Source organism: Doryrhamphus excisus, chromosome 3 (genome assembly GCF_030265055.1).
Source record: "Doryrhamphus excisus isolate RoL2022-K1 chromosome 3, RoL_Dexc_1.0, whole genome shotgun sequence".
NCBI classification, from domain to species: domain Eukaryota; kingdom Metazoa; phylum Chordata; class Actinopteri; order Syngnathiformes; family Syngnathidae; genus Doryrhamphus; species Doryrhamphus excisus.
The window spans coordinates 6,117,250-6,131,695 of record NC_080468.1 but is presented as its reverse complement, the minus strand read 5'-3'; the positions used below and the strand labels follow the sequence as shown (position 1 = coordinate 6,131,695).

Here is a 14,446-nt window from a genome sequence, read left to right as displayed (position 1 = left end):
ACTTGACAATTTGTGTAAAAAAACAACAATTTTTTTTTTGTTTTGTGAGAATAATCTTGTTGAATTATTGTTGTTTTTGTCTTCCAGAAGAGGGCTTGAACCACGAGTGCAAACTGTGCAGTCAGTCCTTTGACTCTCCAGCCAAGCTTCAATGTCACCTGATTGAACACAGCTTTGAGGGAATGGGCGGAACCTTTAAGTGTCCTGTCTGCTTCACAGGCAAGTGCATTCTACATTTTTACATTTGTTGTTTGTTTGAATTTCAAATGACATTTTACCCCAGGAAATAATGGAAATATATTGTATATAGTGCATTTCAGGATCAAAATTCATACAAGCATAAATTATATTTTATGTAACATAAAGCACAGTTATTTGTCATGTCAGTGCAGAAAGAAGTTATATAATTATCCAGTGTTCCTTCATCAACAAAGAATAATAGGAGTGTAAATGTGACTGTAGGGGTGTTATTTTATGTCTACAGGGCTCTAATAATGGATAAGAACTCTATCCATCTATTTTATATGCCGCTTATCCTCACTAGGGTCGTGGCGAGACGCAGGGTACACCCTGGACTGGTTGCCAGCCAATGGCAGGGCATATATAGACAAGTCAGAGTCGTCAGTTAACCTAACATGCATGTTTTTTGAATGCGGGAGGAAACCGGACAACCCAGAGAAAAAACGCGCATGGGGAGAATATGCAAACTCCACACTGAAATGCCAAGCAGAGAATCGAACCCAAGTCTTTCCGATCTCCTGACGGTGTGCTTTATATGCTAACCACTCATCCCCTGGATAAGACCTGTATTTATTTATTCATTCATTTTCTACTGGGGGTTGCTGGAGCCTATCCCAGCTGTCTTTGGGCGAGAGGCGGGGTACACCCTGGACTGGTGGCCAGCCAATCACAGGGCACATATAGACAAACAACCATTCACACTCACATTTATACCTATGGACAATTTGGAGTGGCCAATTAACCTAGCATGTTTTTGGAATGTGGGAGGAAACCGGAGTACCCGGAGAAAACCCACGCATGCACGGGGAGAACATGCAAACTCCACACAGAGAGGGCCGAGCGTGGAATTGAACCTTGGTCTGCGCGCTAACCACTCGCCTGCCGTGCCGCCCAACCTGTATTTAGAAAATCCTAAAAAGGTTTCTACCTACTGTATCCTACTTTGGAACCAATTAGCTAAACTAAACGAGGGATGACTGCATTAACCAATTTGTATTAACCAATGACTGTATTCACCATCACTCAAATTAAATTCCCCTTTGCTGGAATACAGTATTATGCTGATTATCTGCAAGTACAAGCCACATGTTGGAAGCTGTGGAGTTAGCAAAAGCAAACAATCACTTGGCACTTGCAAAGCAAAGTGTTTTTGAGGTGGTACTTGGGGTAAAAAGTTTGAAAACCTTTGATCAAGTGAACATGTTGACAGCTTAGCAAGTCAGATGCAATTCCATTCGGCGCTAAGCACCTCCAAGCTGTGTGGCCTGTGAGCGTTAAAATGTAAATGGGCTGTAAATGAGTTTGGAAAGGTCAAAGCAGGAAGAGTTTGGTGCATGCAGCTCCTTATTTAGTCCAATATCAAGACCTTCGGAAGTGTCACGAGGTTGAGAGAACGACATCACAAGGCGAGTGGAAGAAGAAGAAGAGGAAGAGGAGGAGGAGGTGGTGTTTGTGGGGGGGTTGGGAGAAGAGGACGTGTGCTAATTGTGGATGGCAGTGGTGCTGATAGCTGTAATGATCTCATCTGTCTCCGCGCATGGAGGTGGAAGGACCACGCTCCTCTTGAGAGGATAGCGCCCTCCTTCAGTGTCAACAGGGTTAACTATCTCCATAATGAAATCTGCAAAGTCGTTAACTTGGGCTCTTCACTAGTTTTCCCCTCCTCAGCTCTTTAGTCTTCTTTGCACTTTGGAGTTCTCAGCTCATTTCCTTCTCTTTGCCTTTCCGGCCAACACACTTGATATATCAATTAACATCATTAGCTCCCATTTTGCCTTTTTTTCCATCATCATCCTTTTTCTTACTTGCATATTTAGCTTTATGTCTCTATTGATACATCCCTACTCCTCCCTCCTTCCCTCGCTCACTAGGATGTCTGGGCGTTTAATATACAGAGCATGCCTCCTTCATCTGAGCCTTCATTTTCCAACATCGGCTTTGACAGACAGATCCTCCACCCCCCCGTCATCACCCCCGCTCTCCCTTCGCGGTCATATTGATCACGAGAGGAAGGGAGGCTGGGAGGTGGAGGGCGGGGTGCAGACACCCTCAGGACAGTGGCCGCAGAGCAGACAGACAGATGGGTAAAAAGGAAGAGCAGACCCTCCCTCTGTTGGCGGTATAGGGGACAGCCAAAATGAAATATATGAGGGCTTGTCTGGCAGATGTCCTTGAATGCATTTCAAGTTTATCCAGCAAGTGGAGAAAGCTAAAGATCACCTCCACAATATTTGGTACACCTGCAAAATCCAATAAAAAAAATATATATATCCACTTACAAATAATAATAATAAAAATAATAATACATGTATACGTTATACACATGCATTTCTGTGTTATATCCATCCATCTGTTTTCTATGCCCTTTAACATCATGAGGGTCGTGGGGGGTGTGCTGGAGCTGATCCCAGCTGAGAGGCGGGGTACACCCTGGACTGTTCGCCAGCCAATCACTGGACACATATAGACAAACAATTATTCATGCTCACATTCATACCTACGGACAATTTGGAGTCGCCAATTATCATTACTCGGCCACCGTGAAATAAAATGTAAAATATAATTACAAAAATTATATTTAAAAAAACTGTAAAATATAATTACCGTATTTTCTGAACTGTAAGTCGTACGTCGCACAAGGCCAAAAATGCATAATTAGGTAAAAAAAAAAAAAACATACATAAGTCGCATTAAAATAAAAAAGCATGACTTATAATCTTGAAAATGCGGTATAATATGCAAGATTTATAAAAATTTTAAATATACTGTGTATATTTGCTATTTTTTAAACAGCATGCCATAGGTCACTAATGTTAGTTAATATTGTCAAAGATTAATCCAGCTGTAGTCCAATCATAAAGAAAAAACTTTGTCGTTGTAGCAATAGCGGCTGAATTCCTAAAAGCTGAGCTGACACTCACTGTTCATGTTTTATTTTGAAATACCTCATGTGACCAAAACCACCCATTGGGGGGGGGGGGTTCTTTGGCTTTGACACTCCTGACTAAAGGGGACAAAAAGAGGACAAATCTCACCCTAAAAGTGACTGGCAGAAAAGTGAGATTAAAAGTAAGTCATATAGACCAGGGGAGACAAAATAGAGGAGAAAAGGAGACACAAACTTGGAGGAGGCTGAGAAGGTTGCAACCGGCAAGTTTGGATGTGAGATGAAAGTGCAGAAGAAGAGGAGGAGGAGGAAGAGAGAGGCAGAGTGGGGAGGGAGAGTAAATGGAGAGAGAAAGAGAGAGAGAGAGGTCCACAAGCCCCTGGATGATGAGAGGGAGGCTGACTCTCCCAGGACACATTTGACAGGTTTCAGAAGTGGGGGAGCCTGCAGCTAGAAGTGTCTGCCTGCACCCTCAGGAGCAGCAGCCAGCCAGCCAGCCAGCCAGGGTGTGCTGTGGAAATTGTGATTGGGAATATGCGCTTAAGACAAACAAAACAGAAGAAAGTGTGCCTGATGAAAGTGGCACATGTGTGTATGTGCGCCTTTTCTCTTTTTTTTTTTTATTCATGTCGCAGCATGAAGTTGGAATTTAAAAAAAAGCGAGATGCTCTGAGATGCTCTGCAAATTTACGGCAATGAGGCAAATATGCTTGTGTTTAATTAGTTTGGGAGTTTATTGGAATTTATTACCAGTTTTCATGGTTTTAATCCCAATAGAGCTGCACCTCCGGCATCAGAATGCAAATGGTAGATTCCTGTGCCTGTGTCAGCCATCATTTAAATGAACCAGGAAGTAGCCAACAAATGGACAAATAAACCAGCTATTATTGCTATTTATGCGCTTGTAAGACAGCTATGACAGTTTTCATATGATACACTTGTCATTGATCTTTGGTGTACACAGTCTCTGTGTTCATACAGTAGTGCACCGCACAAACTAGTCCATTTGCCTAGTAGTCTTCCGTTCCGTGAAATTGAGCCCCCAAACAAAGCACCCGATATGTTGCTGACTTGCTGTCCATGCATTTTTTGTGAAATGTGAGTGGTAAATAACCTGTCATGGTGCCTTAAAAATATGATCAGGAAGGTGACAAACATCAACAATCCATCCATTTTTCATATGTAATTATTTATAATTATTAAAGGGGACTTATTGTGGCACGGTGGTCGAGTGGCTAGTATGTATATTCGCTTGGACATGCCTGCGTGGAGTTTGCATGTTCTTCCCGTGCATGCGTGCGTTTTGTCCGGGTACTCCGGTTTCCTCCCACATTCCAAAAACATGCTAGGTTAATTGGCGACTCCAAATTGTCCATAGGTATGAATGTGAGTGTGAATGGTTGTTTGTCTATATGTGCCCTGTGATTGGCTGACGACCAGCCCAGTGTGTATCCCGCCTCTCGCCCGAAGACAGCTAGGATAGACTCCAGCATACATGACCCCCTGAGGATAAGCAGCATAGAAAATGGATTGAGTTATGTACTCCTATAGAGCAGCGACACACGATAACCTGCACAGAAAGCTTTCTAGATATCCCAGAATCTGCACCTATTCCAGGTATATTTCCTTGGATTTCCAAAATTCCACCCACGGCCCACCTGCGGGCAGGCTCGCTTCGCTGTGATTGGTCCCACTCAGCTTGTAAAGCTAACAGCTTGTACTGCTTGAAAAGTGGAAAAAGCATAAAATGTCTAATTATTTGAGCTGTCAAAAATGACGCGTTAACAGCGATAACTGATTTCATCAATTACATTACATTTTTTTGTTTAATAATTAATGCATGTGCATCATGACAAGCCACTGCTCTCTGTTATGACAACAGAGCACAGTGTATCTCCCCACGAAGTCACACAGAGTCTGTCTCCTCTTTATAACTTTATTCTGAGCCGAACACACGAACAGCAGTGTAATTCAAACACCATTTATGGATCTCAACTCGAAAACAAACGGACACCCAAACATCACAACATCTTTATTATGCATTCATGTGTGGTATAAATCAGATGTCACCAACACGGTGCACCAGGTCTCGCCTTAAGACCACACGGGTCTCCCGTCTGCCTGTTCTAAAAATCGCCCAAATAGCACCAATTACCAGCGAGATGCATCTAATTTTGTTGTTGTTATTCTTGTTTAAATCACAATTAAATGTCAACTGCAAATGACAATATATTTTTAAAATACTTTGTACAAATTTGTACAAAAGACAGTTTTAAAGACAGTCCATTCTCTTTTGCTGCTTTAAGTTAACATGTGATTACATGCAGCTCCGAATTACAACACTAGATGGGCACGTGAATGCACCAGGCCAGCCGCGCAGGTTTGAGTTGTCGTAACATTTAATGTTCAACTCACAGTGCACACCAACCTGGTTATTTCTCATCCTTCAACTCAATACAATAAACCAGTGTTAGGTAAATAGACATATGTTTAACTGTTTAAACATAGAAATATACAGCATATAATCCTGCTCTATAATTTATCTTTCTTTCAATAGTGTCTCATCTGCCTTAAATTTAAGTCTGTCTGTCCCTGATGGGTCTCCCTGTCCTTTCTCTCCTGAGTGAGGCAGCAGCATCAACTGGTTGAAGTGTCCAGGGAGAGAGCTCAGCGAGTGTGACAGGCACATGAGCTGGTTTTTATTTTTTATTTTTTTGCCTAGCAACAAGTGATCATATAAATGTGTGACATAATTAAATTCTGCTGATTTATTTGAGCTTTTAGCAAAAGGTTAATTTATTCAGTTGAGAACATTACCAATGTAGTAAAAGCGGATGCAAAACTCAAAGTAAGAATACTCTAGTTTTCCAAATGTTGGATACTTTTTCACACAACAACACGATACAGTTAGGTTAAATATAATTTCATATAAGTGACTGATCCTACAATTGTGTACAACTAGGTTAAAATGAAAAATCACCGTCCAAAAACTAAAAGTACTTTTTATACGGTGAGTTTGACAGCAAAAAAAGAGTTGTGATTGCTTTATTGTTAGCTGTGTTTTTGTCTGCATATGCCATATAGCAGTAGGTCAGTGCAGCTGCAGGAAGCCCTCATTATGTCTTTGGCTAGAGGAGGAACAAGTCAATACAGCAAAAATAAAAATGGATTCGACACACACAAGAGGGAGGGGGGGGCCTCAAACACTGAAACGTGAGGCCACGTAGCGCATCGGCAATGACAAATTAGCAGTTTGTATGCTGCATCTATACCTGTAGTAATGTAAATCACTGTAAGCAGACAAAGTATGAATATATAATAATATGCTGTGCTCTGGGTCATAATATATAATATAGTACTACATCCAAAGTGTGTGTCCGCCTACTGAGTAAAGAGAGCAAGACAACTTTGTAGATTTAGTGGGCTGTCTACTTGGGCATCAGGGGTGTCAGTGCTGAGGGGGATGAGGGGGCCAAGGTCTCCTCGCTGTGGGGGATATTAAGCCTTCTGATTTGCTCTCAGGGGCCACCCATGGCAGACATCTCCTATTCTATACAGGCCCCAGCTCATCTTTATTTTGGCAGGGTTGATGCTCTCTGCAGGCTGCACTGCACCACAATACTAAGCTGTTTGTGCAAGGAGGGAAAGTTGATTCCACCCCCCACCCCCCCCCCCCCCATCTCCCCTTCTCCTTTTCATTTATTTATTCTTCTAGCCTACATGTGTTTGTATCCGCTTAATCACAATGCAGAGGCTGTTCTGCAGCAAAACACGTCCGAGGCGTTGTGGAGACAATATGTCCAACTTTTTTTTTCTTATTGCTATGACAAACTGGAACAAAACTGGAAACACCAGCGAATGTTCTTCTTGCACAAGAGTTTAACAAGTTTCATCAGGCCAGGGATGATATTTGTCAACTTACGTAAAATGTCATCATAGTCAGTAATATTAAGTAGTACAATTATCCCTCGTTTACTGCAATTAATTGGTCCCAGACTCGGCCGCGATAAGTGAATTCAATATTAATTCATTCATTCATTTTCTACCGCTTATCCTCACATGGGTCGCGGCCGTGCTGGAGCCTATCCCAGCTGTCTTCGGGTGAGAGGCGGGGTACACCCTGGACTGGTGGTCAGCCAATCACAGGACACATATAATAATACATTTTATTTTATTTTTTGTATTGCGCTTTTCAGAGTACTCAAAGACACTTTACAGTAGAGAAAAAAAGAAATAAAAATAGAGTGAAAGATGCATTAAAATACAATATCCATACATTCATTCAGAGCTAAAACAAGGCTAAAAGCGGGGCAGGGCGCAGCAGTCAGGTATAAAAAGTTAGACATTAAACATGGATTTAAATAGGTGGGTTTTGAGTTGTTTTTTGAAGGAGGGAAGGTCGGGGCAAGCACGGAGTGAATGGGGCAAAGAGTTCAGAGGGTGGGGGCAGCAATGGAGAAGGCTCTGTCTCCCGGGGTAGATATAGACATATAAGCAAACAACCATTCACACTCACATTCATGCCTATGGACAATTTGGAGTCACCAATTAATCTAACATGTTTTTGGAATGTGGGTAAAGTAAAACCATAGAAAACCCACGCATGCACAGGGAGAACATGCAAACGCCACACAGAGATGCCCGAGGGTGGAATCGAACTCGGGTCTCCTCGCTGTGAGGCCTGCACGCTAACCAGTAATCAGAGAAAATAGTATCATAATAACATAACATAGACTCATACATTTTCTGGACAGTGGCTGTCGTCTCATCAGTGTAATGTAATGATGGCTTTAAATGTCTTTACACTGGTATTAACCAATAGAGTAGACATAATGAGGGTAAATAAGCCATTTGAGATGTAAATAAAACTCCCGCTTGTGTGTGTCACAGTAAATGTGCTCCCTAGCAGACCTTATAGGTGGGCGGACAGAGGTGTGGAGGACAAGAAGTGCAGCAGGGGTGGAGCTGATCGGCAAAGGGGATTGGCGTTTTAAAACAACTATCGTCCGATATCAATACCGTCTTTTTTTCCTCTGATATCGGCCAATACTGATTGGTGGCCGATCGATCGGAGCGCCTTAGTCTGAGAACATCTGCTGTTACCTGAAACTTTCGTGTGTGCCAATGTACGAGTTTGTCTCAGACGTACACCCCTCATAATTAATCCACCCAGGTGAGCTGGAATTGGGCCTGTTGCAAAGAGTCGCGCCAAAGGGACCGCCATGACTTCAGCCATCGTCTCCGCCTCACCTCGCCCTCCCCAAACCTCTGCGTTTTCCTTCCTCTCCGCGTGGCTCCACAGTGCGTTTATTAGAAGAAAAGTTATTTTGAGCTGTAAGAAATTCAAATGAAGGCTCCCACATGCTAACTTTTTTCCCCTTTGAGATGAGACAGCCATCCTTAAAGCACAGGGGTCCGGGATAACAAACGGCATGTTTGAAGTGTTCCTTGGAGAACGTTGAAACACACCCACGCATTCAAGGCACATCCACTCAAGACCCACACCACCGTTATCCCCCTTGGCTTTGCCAGTGTGGACTGTGGCTTCATTAAAGCACAGACGCACACACACACACATACATACATACATATATATATATATATATATATATATATTTATATTTTTATTTTTATTTTTATAGATATAATATAAAAAATAAATTTTCTATACATATACTGTATACATACATACACACATCTAGTGTGTTGAAGTGGCAGCAGTGTGTTTATATGATGGTGAATGCAGTCTTGAGGCTACATGAATAAGTACTGTGTGCAACACCATGAATATTTATATTGTCAATATAATTAGCCATGTAGACTAATGGAGGCCATGTTTTGCACTTGAAGCCATGCCAATTTTTGTGGTTGTTTATTTTTTTGGGTTTGTTGTTCCCACAGTGGTGCTAAATAAGGAGCATCATTATTCCCAGAACATTATGCAGTCTGTATGCCCATGTCGTGAATTTGACCATTGTAGCTTCACTGATAAGATCTCAGTTGTTTTATATCACATAATGTTGTTCCATTGTGGAGGGAAGCCTCATTTGTTTGGAATTTTTGATTTTTTTTTTTTTTGACATCTGAAATTATGATGCTGCCTTTGTTGCCGTAATAATTTGCACGAGTGAAGGATTCTGACAGTGGCCTTTTTTAAAAATAATATGGGTTAAACAATGATTGCATGCTAATCTTGACACTACTTACTGAACACCTGAAAGGACCGGTGTGTGCATGTCCAAAATGCACGTAAACAGCTACATGAGGGTTGACATTGGTTAGCAACAACACAATCTTGTACTGAGTCTTCTGCCAATATATTAATGGTCCGTACACTTCAAATTAATATAATAGCATTGTTTGTATTGCTGTGATAAACTGGAACATTCATTCATTCATTCATTTTCTACCACGTATCCTCACGAGGGTCGCAGGAGGTGCTAGAGCCTAACCCAGCTGTCTTTGGGCCAGAGGCGGGGTACACCCTGGACTGGTCGCCAGCCAATCACAGGGCACATATAGACAAACAACCATTCACACTCACATTCATTCTATGGACAATTTGGAGTCGCCAATTAACCTAGCATGTTTTTGGAATGTGGGAGGAAACCGGAGTACCCGGAGAAAACCCACACATGCACAGGGAGAACATGCACACTCCACACAGAGATGGCCGAGGGTGGAATTGAACCCTTGTCTCCTAGCTGTAAGGTCTGCACGCTAACCACTCGACCGCCGTGCAGACCTAAACTGGAACAAAACTGGAAAATTGTCTTTTTTTATTTAATCTTGCACAAGATGAAAAAGAAGTTTTGCTTGCAGGCTTACCTGTAAGTTGTGACAAACACGACCGTCATAAATGGCTGAAAGACGCTGTAACCTCAATGTTATAGACATAATGATCCTACAATTGTACATGGTCCACACCGATAAGATACATGGTTAGATATTCTGGGAATCCCATGACAACTGAAATATTTGATTTACCTTGAGTGTTTTTATCCACTGTGGGTGTGTTATTATTGATCGTTGTATTCCGATGGAGTCATATTGACAGGGGCGGTCCAATCTGCCTGTTTATGTTGCGTAGGATATTTGATAATTTCCATTGTGTGTCTCAATATTTATGTTACCTTGACCCACATACAGATTTTAGCAGTCATGAATTATTTGCCCCTTGAACCAGCCTAATGTTTTTTCTTCTTCTGTTTGTGCACATGCAGTGTTTGTGCAGGCCAACAAACTTCAGCAGCACATCTTCTCCGCTCACGGTCAGGAAGATAAGATCTACGACTGCTCACAGTGCCCTCAGAAGTTCTTCTTCCAGACGGAATTACAGGTGAGCTTCAATCCAGGAAGCGACAATTTCGTTCCCTTCAACTCCTCAGAGGAGACATTATTTCAGGCCGTTGGAAAACTCATTTGTGATTCCCAGATATGATTTGATTTGCTTATTAGACCGTCAGAACAGTAAAATATCTGGAATTAGAGGATTAGCGGAATGCTCGTTTTTGAAGAGGTAATTACGCTCAGAGCAGAGGCAAAAAAACACTGAGTCAATATGGCTGCATCTCCCCTCCTAATCACAGAGGAGGCCTCGTGGCTAAATATGAGCTTTGTCCTCAGGGGAGGCCATATCTGCCCTTCAACAAAGTTACTAGTTGGACTTCTGAACTCGCAGTGTTAGAAAGATAATCCATTTTCAAGCAATCTTCCCTCCCTCCCTTCTTGCTCCTCAGGGAGTGTGAAAAAATGAAACAGACCTTATTATTTTATTGGTGTGCAGGGTTTTTTTGTTTTTTTTTGCAGCTCTGTTGTGTTTGGGGGATTCTCCATGGTGCGCATGGCATCATTTTTTTATTACCGTTTGAAGATGAATCATTAAAATCTTAGCGTATAAACCACCTAGTCTAATCACTGGCATTTTCCTTAATTTGCCAGAGAGGGCAAAGAGAAAAGAAGATGTGGTGCTGTTCTCCAAGCCAAAGTGGGATTATAGTATTGCCATAACATGGCTGCTTATTGATCATCATGCATTTCCATAAGGAGGTCCAATTTATAAACCCAGCAGAAGATGTGTGCCGGGGGGAAGGTGAATGTGATTGTTATCCGATGGTCATTTGAATTAAACAAGTGGAGTTCTTGGATTATTTACTGCAATACCGGGGCTACAGGGTCAGCACATTTTCTAAAGTAATAAGTTCCTCTGGTATCTGTAAATAATCTCGAACAGGGGAGGTCAGACATGCGGCTCAATGGCTTAAATATATTCATCCTGGGGCTGACTTTCTTCTGAAACCAAATATATTTATATACAGATGGGTATTTGACAACATTTATTTTGTCAGCTATGTGGGAATTAAAAGGGAACTGCACTTATTTTGGAATCATTCACAATCTTTCCCTGTGCTGTGTACTACCTATTTCGACTATGAAGACCTCCACAAAAAACATCTAACAACGTTGCATCATTTGATATATACGCTGTGATCATGCATTAACACGTACACTGATGATAACGTAATACTTACAGTATCTTGCTGTATTTTGATCATTTAAAACACTACTGAAACTTATTTCCTAGTTCCGTCAACAACAGCAGCCTAGATACAGCGTCAACACTTACAATGTTCGCTCTCATTGGGATGGCTGTGTCTTCCAGCACAAGACGTGTGCTCGAGTCCTCGGGTAAAACAAAATCCTGACAGCAAACAAGCATCTTGTTTAGTCTTTGTTGCAAAATTGAGAGTTCAGTATCAACCTCTTTCATCTGTGACGCTGAGATAGATATAGTTGTTCATGTTAGCTGCTATAATAACAATATTGTCAATAACAATAAGTCAACACTGTTTTTTTGTGAGGGCTTTAGCGTCAAAATGGGTATTTCCCATGACGTTCGTTGTTTGCTAGCTCATATTAACTAATTTTCTTGCAAATGCACAGAAAAGGGAAATAAATAAGTGTTCTTATTTTATATAAGAATTGGGAATGATGGGCAAAATTCCCCAAAAAGTGCAGTTCCCCTTCTGTTTGTATTTGTTAGCGTAAGCCAACCTCTGCAAACAAAATGGTGAACATTTGGCTAAACATGCACTCCTACTTTGTTGCCTGTACTATTATTTTTTTTGACAAATACATCACATGGCGGTTCAATTAACTAATTGAAACTGACTCACCAATGTCATGCAGCCATGAAGTTCATCCCTCCTCCCTCATTTGCTTCAATTATGCACATCCATACCACACATGAAGTATGCTTAAGTGTTGCTAGAAAGCTTCACACAAACAAGTACAAAGAAAGGCTGCCAAAAGACCTTGTAGAGTTGTGCTTTGACATCTATTTCGGCACAGTGATCCGCACGTCCCCCAGGGGCAGTTTTATCTATGATTACGTTGTTTTACACGTTGCACAAGCAGATTAGAGCACAGCATGACAGACCGGTGGCACTATATTATGAAAGGAATGTAATGGTGAGGGGGAGAAAAAAAGGATCATTATAGTTAACCTGTGCACAGGAAGGTCCCTAGTGAGTTCATCATTAACAGCGCGTATAGAAAACACACATACGGTATCTGGTTGATTTGCTATGCAGTGTGCTTGGTGAGTCCTTATCTAAAATGCAACATGCTGCACTTTTGAGTTGTTGTCTAAGTTCCCGTGCACAATCTCCTTGACACGGGGGGGTGCTCCTTTGTCAGTCTGTGTGAAGTTGAATTGTCTTCCAGCAGTGCAAGAAGTGGAAGCTCTGGGTGTCTAGTTCAGACTTTCTCCCTGACTCTTTGGCCCGCTCGCTGGCCGCTCGGGCTCCTCATCTCTCGCCGTAGATGCATGGGTCAAAGGGCGGCACGGGCTGGGGGAAAAAGAGGCGGTTGAGCAGGTAGAGGTAAAGAAGCAGGAAGAATATTTTATTAATTTGCTGCTGAGATCCTGGAAGGAACCAAAAGGCTGTGACAGGTATCCAGTGCAGGGCCTTATAGCCTCCTCCTCCCCACCTTGGAGTGCATCAGTCTAATCAGCCCTCCTAGGACCCCCCGCCCAGCGGTCTCCCTCAGAGTGGTCAGATTGACTGACTCCTGGTCCGCTGTGGCCTGGAATCCACATACCAAAGGAGAATAATCTCCTTCCTTCACAGGCAAAACAATAACAGTCAGATGCATGTACCACCATTGCTTTCATAGCTCTCCAGAGGCCCTCCTCATCCTCATTCTGCGATGCTCATATAAACTCCTCTTCACCCTCACCCCATGAAAATATAGAACTAGATATTTCATGAGGTGCTGATGGGGAGGGCAAACAGGCTCTCTCTGACCCTTAGCTGCCGCAAGACAAATGCTGCAAAAGAATCTCTCACTAACTCTCTTAAAATGTTCTTGGGTGATGGCAAAAGCCACATTGCAATGCAAGACTTGATAACAAACTTCTTGCCTGAGATATAGTGCGTGTCTCCGCATACCCCGCCATGCTGCTAGGCTGGATTAATTAGGCAGATTCATTAACTGATGGGTGCATGGTATTAGACGCAGCTTAAATTTGTCATGAGTACAGACGCTTTGAGAAGAAGAAGAGAAGAAGTTTGGTTTCTGCAGCAATGCGGTTTAGCAGCCAGAGATTGACATTTTTTTGCAGGACACACAGTTCAACATACAACACTTGTGAGTATTAGAAAGGAAACTGGAGGAAGTTTGCTACTTGTGGAGCTCAGACCATTCATTCATTCATTCATTTTCTACCGCTTATCCGAAGGTGCTGGAGCCTATCCCAGCTATCTTCGGGCGAGAGGCGGGGTACATCCTGGACTGGTCGCCAACCAATCACAGGGCACATATAGACAAACAACCATTCACACTCACATTCATACCTATGGACAATTTGGAGTCACCAATTAACCTAGCATGTTCTTGGAATATGGGAGGAAACTGGAGTACCCGGAGAAAACCCACGCACACGTGAGGAGAACATGCAAACTCCACACAGGCATGCCCAAGCGAATCTACATGCTAGCCACTCGGCCTCCGTGCCACAATAAGTCCCCTTTAATAATTATGAATAATTATATATGAAAAATGGATGGATTGTTGATGCAGACTTCCCATTCAATCATGTTTGAGGGAAGGTTGGGGCAAGCACGGAGTGAATGGGGCAAAGAGTTCCAGAGGGTGGGGGCAGCAATGGAGAAGGCTTTGTCACCCCAGGTATATATAGATATAGACATATAGACAAACAACCGTTCACACTCACATTCATACCTATGGATAATTTGGAGTCGCCAATTAACCTAGCATGTTTTTGGAATGTGGGAGGAAACCGGAGTACCCGGA

General features: G+C 42.4%; 1 protein-coding gene across 8 annotated transcripts in view; it reads left to right on the top strand.

Annotated features, from left to right (window-relative positions):
• Positions 1–14,446, top strand: part of LOC131126386 (zinc finger protein 521) — a 120,093-nt gene that overhangs the window by 91,082 nt on the left and 14,565 nt on the right. For all 8 annotated transcript variants that reach the window (XM_058068853.1, XM_058068852.1, XM_058068847.1 and 5 more), the window contains 2 exons: positions 88–219; positions 10,351–10,466. In XM_058068853.1, the coding sequence (XP_057924836.1) occupies positions 88–219; positions 10,351–10,466 (248 nt within the window). The remainder of the gene's footprint in view (positions 1–87; positions 220–10,350; positions 10,467–14,446) is intronic.